This window comes from Cryptomeria japonica, chromosome 7, assembly GCF_030272615.1.
Source record: "Cryptomeria japonica chromosome 7, Sugi_1.0, whole genome shotgun sequence".
NCBI lineage: Eukaryota > Viridiplantae > Streptophyta > Pinopsida > Cupressales > Cupressaceae > Cryptomeria > Cryptomeria japonica.
In genome coordinates this window covers 84,927,332-84,942,770 of record NC_081411.1, presented here as the reverse complement: position 1 = coordinate 84,942,770, position 15,439 = coordinate 84,927,332, and the positions used below count along the sequence as shown (strand labels likewise).

At 31.0% G+C, this 15,439-nt stretch overlaps 1 protein-coding gene across 14 annotated transcripts in view; it reads right to left on the bottom strand.

Moving 5' to 3' along the window:
* Nucleotides 1-2,023: 2,023 nt before the first annotated feature.
* The window catches only part of LOC131041514 (disease resistance protein RPV1), a 31,182-nt gene continuing 17,766 nt past the window's right edge, over nt 2,024-15,439 (bottom strand). Inside the window, exons 2-11 of one of the 14 annotated variants that reach the window (XM_059208100.1) lie at nt 11,548-12,616; nt 11,128-11,439; nt 8,109-11,036; nt 7,599-8,011; nt 5,275-5,356; nt 5,135-5,183; nt 3,047-3,152; nt 2,792-2,878; nt 2,526-2,589; nt 2,024-2,429 (exon numbers count right to left, since the gene is read on the bottom strand). In XM_059208100.1, the coding sequence (XP_059064083.1) occupies nt 5,329-5,356; nt 7,599-8,011; nt 8,109-11,036; nt 11,128-11,439; nt 11,548-12,616 (4,750 nt within the window). In that variant the 3' untranslated portion in view covers nt 2,024-2,429; nt 2,526-2,589; nt 2,792-2,878; ... (1 more) ...; nt 5,135-5,183; nt 5,275-5,328. Of the gene's footprint in view, nt 2,430-2,525; nt 2,590-2,791; nt 2,953-3,046; nt 3,153-5,042; nt 5,357-7,598; nt 8,012-8,108; nt 11,037-11,127; nt 11,440-11,547; nt 12,617-15,439 lie in introns of those variants that run through there. The other 13 variants (XM_059208104.1, XM_059208099.1, XM_059208102.1 and 10 more) reach the window with 13 other exon arrangements.

The following is a 15,439-nucleotide window of genomic DNA, read 5'->3' as shown; positions in this document are numbered from 1 at the left end:
CATGAAAGTGGTAATATTTAGGTAAATAATAATATGTTTAGAAATGGGTGATAATAATGAGCATGATCAATGTGAAAGATGTGAAAATACATTTAGATATGTGACAACAACACTTAGCACTAGAGAGTATATAAATATGTATAAGTAGTATAATGGAAGAATGAGACCAAGTTTATGCATCTCATTGTCATTTATTGATATATAGTGCCAATTTTAACATCTTAGTAATTTTTGTATATTGTGACAATTTATAAAACATAAATAAATATCTTTGAATTATATATTTGTAAATTTTGTAAAATTCATTATTAAATTTTTTAAGTAATAGATATGATTTTTGTGGAATCAACACAAATGAAACAAGTGCCACATAGTGGCGAGTACTTGCTATGTTAATTTGTATAGTTGGAATAGTAATATTTGTTATAGTTATCAATAATATTTATTAATTATAACTAATATATTGTTTAGTTAAATTTATTTTGTTTTATATCATTTATCTTTTTTTATTCATGTAGTGTTGGAGTATGATAGTGTACAATTACTTATTATTTTTCAATTCATTAAAATTGTATAGTGTTTAAAGTGGTATAGTGTGAATAACACATTAACAACTATAGTGATTTGGAGCAATGATGGATATTATTAAGATTTTTTATTATACTCTCATAAGCTCTTGTGGATTGACTTTTAATGCAGTAGAGGCTAATTGATTTTAAATCCAAAGCTGTAATATTTAAGTTATTCTTTCATAATAGTTAGTTCAGTTTTTGTTAATTATAAAGTTAACAAGGAAATTTTTTTTTTAATTATAAAGTTAACAAATATTATGTTGCTAGAGTGAAAAAATAAAAATAAAATTAACACACTATTATTTTCAAACTAAAAAACAAATTATGAAGACATATGTTGAGGAGTTATTCTTTGCAAGGAGTTTTTCTTAAAATTTTAAATTTTAGGCATTAAAAAAGTTCTTTATGCACATAAAATATGATTTATAATGTTTTATAATGTTGGTTTAAAATATATTTCATGCAAATTTAAAAAACAAAAAGAAAATGTAAAATTTTTTCAAGCACATCATTCATAGAAAAACTTAATTCTGAAAAAGTAATTTCTCAAGTAAAAATTACTAAATTTAAAACGGTTAACACAAATTTAATTAAATCATATATGATATAAATGTTTAAAAGTTCAAGCATGTCAAATTTGAAGGGGTTCCTTCAGGAACAAATATTTGACCCCTTCTAAAAAAACTTTTATTTATTATATTTTCGAACATATTTAATTGTCAGTTTGCAACATATTTTAAGGAAAAAAATTGTGAATTCTAAAGAAAAAGCTAAAAAAATATACAAAATGCCATATCAATCCAAAAACATAATTTGATACCTTAATTTTTTAAATTTTACAAATGAACCTTTGAATTCAAAATATCATTAGCTGATGTAGATTTGAATTTTTGTAGCAAGGTAAATGTAACAATTTAAGTACGTATAAGATTAATTTAATTACTCAAAGCAAATAAAATAGTGTTGGATGAACTCAAGTTCTATAAAGTTAACAAATATTATGCTGCTTTCAAGAAATCTATTATGCTGCATCCCAGAGGAAAAAAATTATTAGCCAATCGTTTACAAGAGAAATATTTTTTTTTAATTATAAAGTTAACAAATATGCATGTACACTTTAAAATAAATTTAAAAATTTAAAAGAAAGAAAAATATTTGTTTATGATTGGTCAAAATAATTTTTTTTAATAACTATTTAAGCATAACAAAAAAAAATTCATTACAAGAGTATTGCCTAATGGCAAGTACTAATAATATATAATAATATATATCTAGATATAAATATGTAAACATCAATTTAATTTATAAAGATTTAAAATAGATGAACTTGAACACAAGAATTCAAAAGAGTTGGCCTTGGCCTTGAATCGAATTAGTCATTTTAATCTTGACAATATTGGTAGATTTTAGAAGACAAATAAAACAGCTACAACGGGCTGAACAAAAGAAGCTACACCTCAGCCAAACCAAAAGTCAATTAAGGAAACAAGGGTAAAAAAAGATACAACCTACAGGTCCCAAAATTGTAGACAGAGCAAAGCAGGTTCGCAGGCCATGGAGAATAATTTTTTCATGATCTTATAGCATAGTGTCCTCTTGAGCAGAATTGGAATAGTAAGAACAAATTGTTCTAACAATTGTAGAGCCATCTTCATCTGTATCAAATGAATGAGTCATATATAAAGAGATACATATAGATATTACTCTAATGCATTTACCAGATCTGCACACCAATAACAGTGTGAAGGTTGGAATCCTCAGATGCTAATTTTCTTAAATTTTCCTGGATTGAAATGTGAGCACATGGAAATACCACAACTAAATTGCAACAAATCCCTCCTGATCGCTCTCGCACACCTGAACATGGACAAAATCAAGTAAAACATCAATTGTAATGAGTAGCATATATTATTATATTATTATATTATAAATCGAAAGCTCTTGAAATCCTACCATTAAAATTGTTGCACTTTGATCAGTTGTCAAGGGAGGTGACATCTAGGTGTGCACAAAATTTCTGTAATCCACATCATTCACATAGAAGTTAGCACTATTTCCTTTGTCAATCCTCTTAATCTTCAGATGTTGTTGCAGACATAGAAGGGATTTACCAAATTTTTTTATTTCATCGCAAATAAAATACCTAGTTATTTTTCATGGAAAGGAAGATATAAAGTAAGAGAGGAAATTAAACACAAAAGAATAATGTGGCTAAGTACCTCGTCAGGAGGGAAAAGACCACGTCTTATAATAAAATTCTGTTATGGCAGTTGGTGAAACTCAGTTTGATTGTCCAATAGCATATACTGGGACATTATAGTAATGATATTACAATCCATGTATGACTGCAAAACATTTAAATATTTCAACATCCTAGCATCTTTATGCTAGGACAAAATTAAGATCTAAAGCTAACTAAAATCGAAGGAAAAAGGGAAAGCCTAATTTCTAGTCTTCAAAATTGCACAGCTTACCTGATGATGTCTATACTTTTAAAACACAACCAGCAACAACAATATATACTAAGCTAGCTAGAACAAGCAGGTGTCGAGGACTAACCAAATCTTGAAACATTTTTGCCTGCAGAGTATACCACCCACAAGAAAAACAATTATGTCAAAATAAGTGAAGGTTATTTGATATCAGTTCCAAGGAAAAAAACAAATACTAAACAATTGTCCTTAAATTGAAGCCTAAACAGAGTAAATGAATTATGAATTATAAAGAAATACTGATAGACAATACACAGTAAATGGATTAAAATGGAACTCTTAGCATTCATCAATATCTGGAAAATGGGAAAATGAAAGATTCAATACACCAGTGAAACGAAACTTTTATTTGCCCACCCAGGTTTAAAATAGAGCAACACTTTATACCAAAAAATCATAGAGAAATAATGGAATCATATTTCCCCATCTCTAAACCAGAGAGTGAAAGAACACCTTCACACTTGTGCTCCCTAAGTGTCTCATATCCAAACTACGAAGAGATGCATTATCCTAAGTAAACTTAAGTAAAGTGTAATAATATCCATAATGAATATTTATTTACACCAACACCCCCCCTTAAGTGCAACTTAGGGGAATGAAGACTCAAGTCAACAACGCAAGATGGGTCCCGTGAGCAGCGAGTGATTCATTGTCATCGACTTGGTACCTGGTTTTGTCACACTTTGACATTATTGGTGCAGCATTGGCTCTCTTTCTTCCTTATGGGGAGGTATTTTGGTCATCATCATTGGACCATCTTTGCAAAAGATTCGACATTGAGGGAGGGCTTCATGGTCTCTTCTTCTCTCTCATCATCACCAAGGAAGCCAGTAGGGCATTGAGAACTGCTAGGTTGATATTCCTATTAATTTTAGCGTAGACACAATAACGAGCAAATAAATGAAACATGAATTCAACCCACAGGATAACATGTCTCCAACTTACAAAACCAACCAGCATATGGTCAATTAAGATGTAGAGCTAACTAAAATCAAAGGAAAAAAAGAAAGCCTTTTCAAGATTCTTTAAATTTACACAACTTACTCGACATTTATACTTGTGGATTGCATAACCAGCAATACCAATACCTATTAAGTAAGCGAGAACAAGTAGTGTCAAGAACCAACCAAATCTTGATTTCTGCATACATATTATACTACCCCATAAAAACAAATCCCTTTCAGAAAAGTGAAAATTATTTGATACCTAAAAAACAAAGAAAAGAGGAACTGCAAGGAAATAACAATTATCCTTAAATTGAAGTTGTAAAGAGTTAATGAATTATAAGGAAATCATAAGAGTCAGTACACAATAGATGTATTATAAAGAAACTCTTTTATCTTTATAAGTAGGTAAAAGGATGTGTCCTATCTATGAGATCGAATCGTCTAATTCCTTGTCTCTCTGGTTGAAATGGATGAAGGTGTTACTGATGAAGAATCTAAGGATGAAGAAAATGAAGACATAGTATTTGTAGTTGTAAAGGAAGAAGTGTCTGACAAGAAAGCCCTTGTCTCTTGCATTGACAACTCCAATGAGTAGATTATTGATAGTGGGTGTTCTCACCACATGACTGGTGACCGGAGAAAGTTTCTATCTCTGGAAGAATATGATGGAGGTATTGTCCGGTTTGGCAATGATGCACCATGTTTGCTGAAAGGTAAAGGATCCATCTCATTGAATGGTAAGAACAATGCAGATGATGTCTACTGGGTAGAAGGTTTTAAGCATAACCTGTTGAGTGTTGCTCAGCTAAATGATAAAGGACTCATTCTGGAGTTTAAAGGTGGAGTTTGCAGTATAATTGGAAAAAGTGGTGAACTTATTGCCACCGGTAAGCAGACCAGAGGTAACTTATTTCAGTTGAATGCCAAAATTAGTCAATGTCTGATGGCTAAGTTTGATGACAGTTAGATATGGCATAGGAGACTCTGTCATATAAACTTTGACAATATTGTAGTACAATTGTGAAAAGAGAGGCAGTAAAAATCATAATATTGATTTCTTATAAGAGAAGCCTAAAGCACAAATATCTTAGCAATGCATGTACTCTATTCTGCAATGTCTTACATTTGCAATCAAATTCTCCCCATTTGGTTTTTCCTGTAAAATCACTGCACTGACAAGCAACTCCTTCGCATTAATTCATCAATATCTTATTATATAGAAAATGGAGAAAAAATTGATTCAAAATACCAATGATACTAAACCTAAATATCTTGCATCCTCTCCAGATAACATTGTCTTGCATCCTCTTCTGAACTCTATGTCGTCGATCCCTCAGCCAGGTCACTTCCAAATCACACAATCAAATTAATATTTTATATTACTTTCATCATAATTATTCATTAATCATTCAGATGTAAAAGAAATACAACAATCAACTCAATATTCTATAAACACTTCATCATAATCATTAATAATGATATTTAAATCAAATTATTAAATATTTAATACATAATTGATTTTTGACAATTTATAGTTTATTTTCTCCCTATTTAAATGAATCTATTAGGATATATTTAGAAAAAATTGGTATTTTTTTATTGGATAAAAGAGAAAAAAATTATATATGAAACATATAAACTAGGAGAAAAACAATCACAGAAGTGGACTGAACAACAACCCACATCAGCAGGAAATATAGAAATTACTGTAGTATGTCAACAATCACAGCTGCTCCAAGAAAACAAAAAAATTAAAAAAAAACTATAAAAAAGAAATAGAAAAGAGATTAATTGATTACCGAGACCCATAAGAGCATGAGAAAATTGATTATCCATTGCCACAAGTTGCAATTCCGAGCAAATCAAAACAAAGAGAATATAACACGACTGCAAAGCAATATACATTTTTCCACCACAACTTTCCAAGAGGAAAGTCTACTATAATTACTTGATGTTTTTTAGTCACTCAGACACAACGACTGCAAAGCAATATACATTTTTCCACCACAACTTTCCAGGAGGAAAGTCTATTATCATTACTTGATATATATTTTTTTAGTCACTCAGAGTATCTTCGCGACTCAGTCCAGTAGCCTCAGAGTCGAACCCGAGACCAATGGGAAGCAAACCCACGGTCCAAACAAACTCTACTACCTGTCCGAGCTAAATTGATTGGTATATATTGAGGAACTTAGAGAACTCAATTTAGTTTTTCTTATTAATAAATACTGGTTCTTATTAATGAATCTTGTTAGTAGTATTAGTGGAATTTTAAATTTCTTTGGGCTTTCAAGCATTTCAGTTAAATTAATTTTTTTTAAAGCTTAAATTAACTTTGAAGTTTTATTTTTAAATGATCAATAAAATGTGAAGAGATATAATGTTTTTTTAAGATTTGATTTATTTTATTTTGTTCATTAAAATTTTATAGATTTTAATTGTAAATGTTATTAGAACATTAATTTTAATACTTCTATGTAAAAAAACTGAAATCACTTTTAAAAATAATATTTTCTAATAATTTTTACATACATTTTTCTAAAGATGGATGTATTAATATTTACTACATTTTTCAAAATAAAGAAAAAATAATTATCAATGATAACTTTTCTAAAAGTGAAATTAAATATTATAGATAAACATAAACAATTATTTTACAAATAAAATAAAATAAACAATGCATATAAAATAACGGAATTCAAAAATTAAAATTTAATATAATATGGATGCTCTATAAAAAAATCTTAAATAGACAAAGTAGCTTCACATTAATATTTATCAATTCTTAAAAAATAAATGTATTTTTATTTACATTGTAGTATGTGTTATTTTTATTTGAATAGAATTCATTGGATGCTATCTTAGTTTTGAAGAAATTAAAAATTAAAGAGAAATTATTCACTGAGCTCACTTTTACACGTCATTTGTTTGTAAAATGCTCACATTTCATATGCATTTAACTAAATCTATATATTACTTGTAAAATGGTATTTTAAACTCCTATAACAACCAAAACATATTATGAAATCATTCTATACAAATATCAATATATTTTAATAAATTATATTTTTATTAAATTTAAAACATCGTAAGCAAAAAGATTTCTTACTATAATTCTATTTTTCCAATAACAGATCAATTTATTATATTAGAGAAAGAAAAACAAATTACAGAAATCTTATTTGAAAATATGAATGATTATAATCTTCAATCTTTAGTTAAAGTTACAAATAAAATAATTGTACCTATGAAAATTGAATCATTAATGACAAAATGATATTATCCTTAATGTACTTATAAATCTTTCAAAAGTAATTGTAAAATCATCAACTTTAAAAAAAATTACTACTCGTTATAAAATATATACAATTAAATCAAAATATATGCTTAGTCCAAGGTGTTGAGCTTAGTTGGTTAAAGCATTGAGTTCTCAATGTGGAGACCCAAGTTCAACTCCCATGAAGGACACATCTTTGTGTGAAACTCTAAGTTGTTAACAAAAAATAAGCTTTGTGATTCTATGATAATTAATACAAAAAATATAAGCTTAGATAATACTATTTTTAATAAAAAGATTTACAATTTACCTTTTCCAAAGATGACGGAAAGCCTCTATTATGCTCCCCTCTTCGCCCATCACTAACCATGCCGCTTCCACTTTCACTTTTACATTCTCCCCCTTGCCATTATGTGTATAAATATAGTCCTGCCAACCTGAAGCTTGTGTGAAGACACCCATCCACACCCATTTTCCTTTACCCAAATTGAAAACAAATGAATTTATGTAGAAGTGTAAGTCCGGATGAACACAATCTATAATTAAACATATCAGAATGACTTTGGCATTGGCAAAACTCTCCGGCTGCCTCAAAAAAGAGCTTTCTTCTGATAACCTTTCATAGTCAAGAACAGAGACATTTGGCAATTCTTCAAAGTTCTTCTTCAGCTGGCCCACATCACACATCGCCCTCGTGCATATGATCACTTCCCTTGGCCATTTCTGCACATTGTTTGCAAAAGGCACAGAAAGCACAAAATTAGACGACTGATAATAACAAATAGACTTCCATATCTCTAATTTAACTATTTTCAATTACCTGCATCTTAATGATGACTGGTTCAACAGTTGATTTGTCGTTTGTTACGACTACCAGCTGCTCCAGCTGCTCCAGCTGCTCCAAGCCGACTATACACGGCGCATTCCATCGGATATACTCTTCAAACTTCTCCAGTGATCTCGATTGTTCTAAACCTTCGATTGTTTCCAATTTGTTGCACATTTGCAAATCAATTTTTTCAAGGGAAGTTAGTTCTGCAAGACTTGGAAGCCCAACTAATTCTGGACAGCCACATATCCTGAGTATTTCCAGTGACCTTAAGTTTTCTAAACCTTCTATCTGTTCCACTTTGGGGCACATTTGCAAATCAAAATTTTTAAGGGAAGTTAGCTCTGCAAGACTTGGAAGCCCAACTAATTCTGGACAGCAACATATCCTGAGTATTTCCAGTGACCTTAAGTTTTCTAAACCTTCTATCTGTTCCACTTTGGGGCACATTTGCAACTCAAATTTTTTAAGAGAAGTTAATTGTGAGAGGCTTGGAAGTCCATATAATTCTGGGCAGTCATTTATCTCGAGTGTCTTCATTGATCTTATGTTTTCTAAACCTTCTATCTGTTCCACTTTGGGGCACATTTGCAACTCAAATTTTTTAAGAGAAGTTAATTGTGAGAGGCTTGGAAGTCCATATAATTCTGGGCAGTCATATATCTCGAGTGTCTTCATTGATCTTATGTTTTCTAAACCTTCTATCTGTTCCACTTTGGGGCACATTTGCAAATCAAAATTTTTAAGGGAAGTTAGCTCTGCAAGACTTGGAAGCCCAACTAATTCTGGACAGCAACATATCCTGAGTATTTCCAGTGACCTTAAGTTTTCTAAACCTTCTATCTGTTCCACTTTGGGGCACATTTGCAACTCAAATTTTTTAAGAGAAGTTAATTGTGAGAGGCTTGGAAGTCCATATAATTCTGGGCAGTCATATATCTCGAGTGTCTCCATTGATCTTATGTTTTCTAAACCTTTTATCTTCTTCAATTTGTGGCACATTTCCAATCGAAGAGAAGTTAATTTTGGACAATCATATCTGTTTTCTAAACTTTCAATTTTCTCCGCTATGTTGCATCCCTTCAATTCAATTATTTTCAGAGAAGTGATTTCTCCAAGACCTGGAAGCATCTCTAATTCTGAACAGGCACTTATTTTCAGGGTCTCCAGTGATGTCAAACCTTCTAAACCTTCGATCTTCTGCAATTTGTGGCAGCTGTACAATTCAAATTTTTTAAGGGAAGTTAATTCTGCAAGGCTTGGCAGCTCATCTAATTCTGGACAGTCAGCTATCAGGAGCTTCTTTAGAGAAGTGGATTCCTGTATGTTTGGAAGCGCCTCCAAGTCTGGACACCGACGTATCTCGAGCTCCTCCAGTGATTTCAAATGTTTCCAACTTTCTGTCTTCTCCAATTTGTGGCAATCATACAATTTAATTTTTGTAAGAGAAATTAACTCTTCAAGACTTGGAAGCTCATCTAACTGAATAGTCAGTTCTTGCAGTGATCGCAACTCTTGTAGACCTGATATTTTCTTCACCTTGCTGCTACCTGTCAATGCGAAGGTTTGTAAAGACACTAATTCTTCAGAACCTGGAAGCCCCTCTAATTCTCCACATTCATATATCCGCAGACGCTGAAGGTTTCTCAAGGCGTGGACACCTCCTATGTCATGCAGGACATCACAGTTACCAACTACTATGGTCTTCAATGATGCTGGCAGGCTTTCCAACTCCCTTAAATCCCTATTATCTCGAAGAATAAGTCTCTCAAGGAAGGGACAACAATCTCCACGAAATGAAATCTTGGACACTTTTGTGCTCACTAGATATACAGTCTCGACCATGCAGCCGGGCTCAAAACTCAACTCGCTGATTGGGGTGTAGGATATTCGCAACTCTTTAAGACGGATTAATGATTTTGGTAAGCACTTCAGTCCTGAGTCGGATATGCATAAATCAGTTAAGGAATTTAGATGCTCCAGAGAGTCCGGTAAAGATTCCAGCTTCTCACAGTCTGAGATTGTAAATGTAGTTAAGGAGGACAAATTCCTAGGAGACGCCGGCAAAGTTTCTAAATTATCACATTTTTTAATTTCAAATCTAGTTGAGGAGGACAAATCCTCTGAAGAGGTTGGCAAAGTTTGTAAATTTTCACAGCTGCTAATTTCAAGTTCAATTAAGGAGGACAAATTCTCAAAAGAGGTTGGCAAAAGTTTCAGATTATGGCATTTATAGATTTTAAGTTTATTTAAAGAAGACAAATTTTGAAAAGAGGTTGGCAAGGTTTCTAAATTAGCACACCCTTTAATTTCAAGTTCACTTAAGGCGGGCAAATTCCCAAAAGAGGCTGGCAATGTTTTCAAGAACTTACTCCCTATCTGCAACTTGGTTAACTCGGTTAGCTGAGAGATATTAGCTGGCAGTTCCTTCAAGCTGGTATCTGTTAAATAGAGCTCTGTTAAAGAAGCCACTTGTGGGAGGCGCAACTCTTCCAATTTCATGCATCCCTCAAGATTCAAATACCTTAGCTTGCTCATGTTTTCCAGAACGTGTAACTCTGACTTGATGATGAGCTCGCTGCACTCCAATAAACTAAGATATTCTAGGTGTGTCAGCTTCTTAAAAGAATTTGGCAACTCCTCCAACTTACTACAACCTTCCAAACTTAGATGTTGCAGATTAGTCAACTTGCCAAAATTACTGGGCAGCGATGACATATTTCTACACCCTTCTATCTCCAGGTGCTCGAGTGATTTGAGATGACAAAATTCTTGTGGAAGATCAATGAATCTATCAGAATTGCCATTAAAAGGATCAATTATTAATATCTTTTTCAAATTCTCAAGACGTCCTATTGACCTTGGAAATCCGTGCAAACTGCAGTCCCGAATAACCAACTCTCTTAGGTTCAAAGGTGCCTGTAACCAATTTTCGATACAATTAATATAAAAAAATTAAAAAATATTTCCGAGGAACCATTTTTAAAGAACCATAACGTAAGATACTTACTTCCGCATCATGTTCCCACAAATATTCTAAGCTCCCATCATTGACAAGTTCTAAAATCCTTAAATTTTTCAATGAAAACCACGAGGGAACATTTTTGTGCCCAAACCCCTCACACTGAAACCAGACCAGTTCTCTTGATATTGCGCTATGTGCGTGATTAATAAAACCTCCATTACCAAGAAAAAATTTCAATCCAAGCGAGGAGAGCATGAGGCTACGCTCTCCTTGGCTTGTGTTTATTATGATCTTCCCTTCCTGCTGGTTACAATTGTCCCCAGTTGCATTTGCCATTCCTCGGACTCGTACTGCTTCCTGAATTGTCAAAAGTAAAAATCAGAAATATTTTAAAAACAATATAACTGGAAGAACTGGTTCCCATGCCATGATTAATAAAACCATAAAGAAGGCAAATACTTCCACCTGTTGATGGGGAATCTCGATAACCTGCTGGGGAGACCAAAGGCGATGAGGTGACTGTCCATTTGCAATGACCCTTCCCAAGTCTCTCAAGTGATCATGCATTCTTATCAAACCATATTCGTCTTCTTCAACAAGACACTTGTTGAAAAGAGTTTCCCAACCGAGCAATCCATCCCAGTTTATCTCTGCGTCCCATGCTGCAATGGCGGCACTTTTTCTTTGTCCAATGAACAAACACGCTACATCCAGGAACATCTCCTTGTCTTGTTTCTCTAGCGCATCGTAGCTTACTTTCAGCCTGTTTGTGATGTCCTCGTGGGGTATCTGGGAAAATTTATTTAAAGTACGCTGCCAATAACAATCCTTATTAGACTTGCCATAAAGTAGTCCCCCTAAGACCTTGAGTGATAGAGGCAGTCCTTGGCAGGCATCTAAGACCTTCTCAACAAGGTCCTTGAATTCTAAAGGTGGAGAATTAAGAACGAATGCATGCCAACAGAAAAGCTGTCTAGCATGGGTAGCAGTCAGAGGTCTCATTTGATAAATGGAAGAGATGCCCCACTGTAGAAGAACATCTTTGCTGCGTGTGGTAACAATAATCAAACATCGTTCACCAAGGCTCTCCTTGGGTGGTAACAGAGCATCTAGTTGGTCTAGATGATCAACATCATCCAAAACAATAAGCACAGACATAGATCTCAAACGGCTCCTAAGAATCCCTTTGCCCACATCTACATGGTCAAAGGATACATCTTTGACATCAAGGTCTTTCAGAAGCTGTTTTTGTTTCTCAACCAGTAGTCCTTTCCCAGCAGCATCTCGAAGATCAAAAAGAAAACTTGATCTATCCATGGCCAAGCATCTTTTTTTGAAGATTTCCTTCGCGAGGGTGGTTTTTCCGGAGCCACCCATGCCCCAGATTCCCACTATCTGTATCGAGCCAGCAGATTGAGGTGCAATCGTGTTGAACTCTTGTACAGCAGCATCCAAACCCACTGGATACTTGGCAACCTCTAAAGCAACCTTGTTCATTTTTTTCATTACACGATTCACCGCCCTGTTCTCATCACTGAACAATATGAAAACAAATTAAATAAATACAATAGCCTAAAAATAAAAATTAATGCAAACTAGAGAAGATTGAATTTAATTTCAAACCATTTTTTAATTGATATTTCTTTTTTAATCATTTGTTGTGAATAAACAATCTATTTTTAAATGAGATGGATAGACTATTTTTTTTATGAGATGGACAAGCTATTTTTTAAAATCAATAGTTCATAATTCAATAAAAAAACAAGAGACACAAAGCATCATGTTCCTACCATTAGTTTAGAATTGATAAAATTAGAGATTAAGATAGAATCCTATAAGAATTAATTGTGCTACATATTAGATTTTATATCAATAAGAATTGAATTTTTTACAATAATAAGAATTAATAAAAATTAAAATCTATTGAATGAAATGTGAAGCTTTTTTTGTTTTTTTTTGATAAAAGTGGATGAGACCACTAAAATTATATTGATTATATATATTTTTACATGTGTCTGGTTCAAAGAGCACTGAAGGGAAAGAAAATGAAATGTGAAGTTGGAGTAGATAAAAATGTACTTTAGTATAAAGGTCTAAAATTTAATGACCTTCAACATTTTTAATTATCAAAAGCACAAACTATATCTAAAAAAATTGGAAGAATAGTGGAACAGGAATAATAATTAATCATTTTATTATATAATTAATTGAAATAAATTCGGAATTTATTTATAAAAAATTAAATTAAATACAAAATTGAAATATCAAAAATCAAATATTAATAAAAAAACAACAATTTGAAAAATAATTGTGACTAATCAATTTATTCAATTGTTACATAGTACAGTAGCAGCTTGTTTTTTCTCTACAATTTAAAACACTTTTTTATATAATAAAATATAAAAAAATGATATTATACTTTAAGGTTAACCTCTATGGCTATTAGATCTCCAAAAATGTGGAGTTTTGACGGGTTGGCATTTGTATTTTTAGTGTTTGAGCTATGCAACATGGTGCATTTAGAATATTAAAAATCTTATTTGCATTTTTTAAAATTATTTACCAAAAATTACTGTAATAGGAAACATATATACCTTAAATTTTAATTTACTTGTAAAACTTGATATATATATATAATTTCCATGTGTTCTGATGCCTAGTTTCAATGAATCCCAAAATGTGGAGTTTTGACTGGTTGGCATTTGTATTTTTAGTGTTTGAGCTATATGCAACGTGGTGCATTTAGAATATTAAAAATTATTTAAAAATTACTGTAATAGGAAACATATATACCTTAAATTTTAATTTACATTTAAAACTTGATATATATATATAATTTCCATGTGTTATGATGCCTAGTTTCAGTGAATCTGAATAAAATAATATAATAATTATTAAAAAAGCCCATAGCATATGAACATATATGTAAGAAGGAAAATTTAGAAACATAAAATGAAAGATACTTGTTTTTTAATACCCTATCTATAAGTTTTTTACTACATGCCGAGATTTTTGTACGGATAAAGTTTTTAATCTCATGTATTTTTTATTTTATTCATTTTAATTAATGCACAAATTCTCAACGGCCGAACCAATCATATCACCAATAAATAATTTAATATTAATTATTAATTATATTTAAACACTATAAGGAGAATTAATCTATACATTTGACAACTTGTATTCATTACATATGTTTCGGTGATGTGATAGCCAAAATGTGCCATGCAATCCGCAACCGTCAATAATAAATGCTTACTGACGTTCAAATAATACAAAGTTTTGAAACTTTATTAAATGGTTTTTGTGTCATATATTTTTTATAATATTTATAAAAAAATTGAATAAATAATACTGATAATAAATAATTTTATATTAAATATTAATTTATGTAAATATATAAACATTTACTCAAATCTAAAAGAGCCCCCCAAAAGAAGATTAAAGAATAAAATAAAAAATAAATAAAAAATAAAAAATTCACCTTGATTAGAAGAGCTCAAAAAGTCAAATGTAGTCAAGAAATGCAACCGATGCTTAGTTTTCTGCCTGTCGGCAGGAACTATGAAACGAAATTGAAAGCTTTTAGTGGGTTATAAATACTAAAAAATTTAAGACAGGAAAACTTTGGAGGAATGCTTTCCATCCATCCCTCACGTCCACGAACTTTATTAGAAACGCTTTTAAAGCCACCCCCACATATTCACGTCTCTGACTTCTTTAACTTTCCCAGCCACTTCCTTTGACTGCTTTTTCTTTGTCCTGTGACCAGCTTGTTCTGTTGAGTTCCATATAATATATATTTATATATTTATATATTATTAAATTTCCTTTCAAAATATGTTGTATCATATTATCGAATGTATTTTTAAAATTTAATTAATTTTTTAAAAATGTTTTAGTTTATTTATTTAAAAATGTTAATTTTAAGTATTATATAAATAATAAATTATATTTTTTATTATAAATTGTTTTATCTAACATTTATTCATGTAAATATATGTTATTTAGTAATATAATATTTATTTTGGAAATCTTGATAAGAAAAATATTTGTTTTGTAATCTTTTGTTTGAATTTTGGTTTTTACATACATTATTACAATATTAATATATTAATTAGAACATATTATAATTTTTTTTATAAATATAAAATGAATTTCATTAATGTAATATAGTTTGAATGATAAATTAGTAACAAATAATCAATCATTTTTTGGTTTTTTTTTTGAAGTGTATATAATTATCTCTAGTTTGATGTCATATAATTTTTTTTCCAAAACACTTAAAGACAAAATAGTTATTAAAAAACTCAAAAAAACCCCATTATTTCAAGTTTATGAACCTCTTTCATTACAA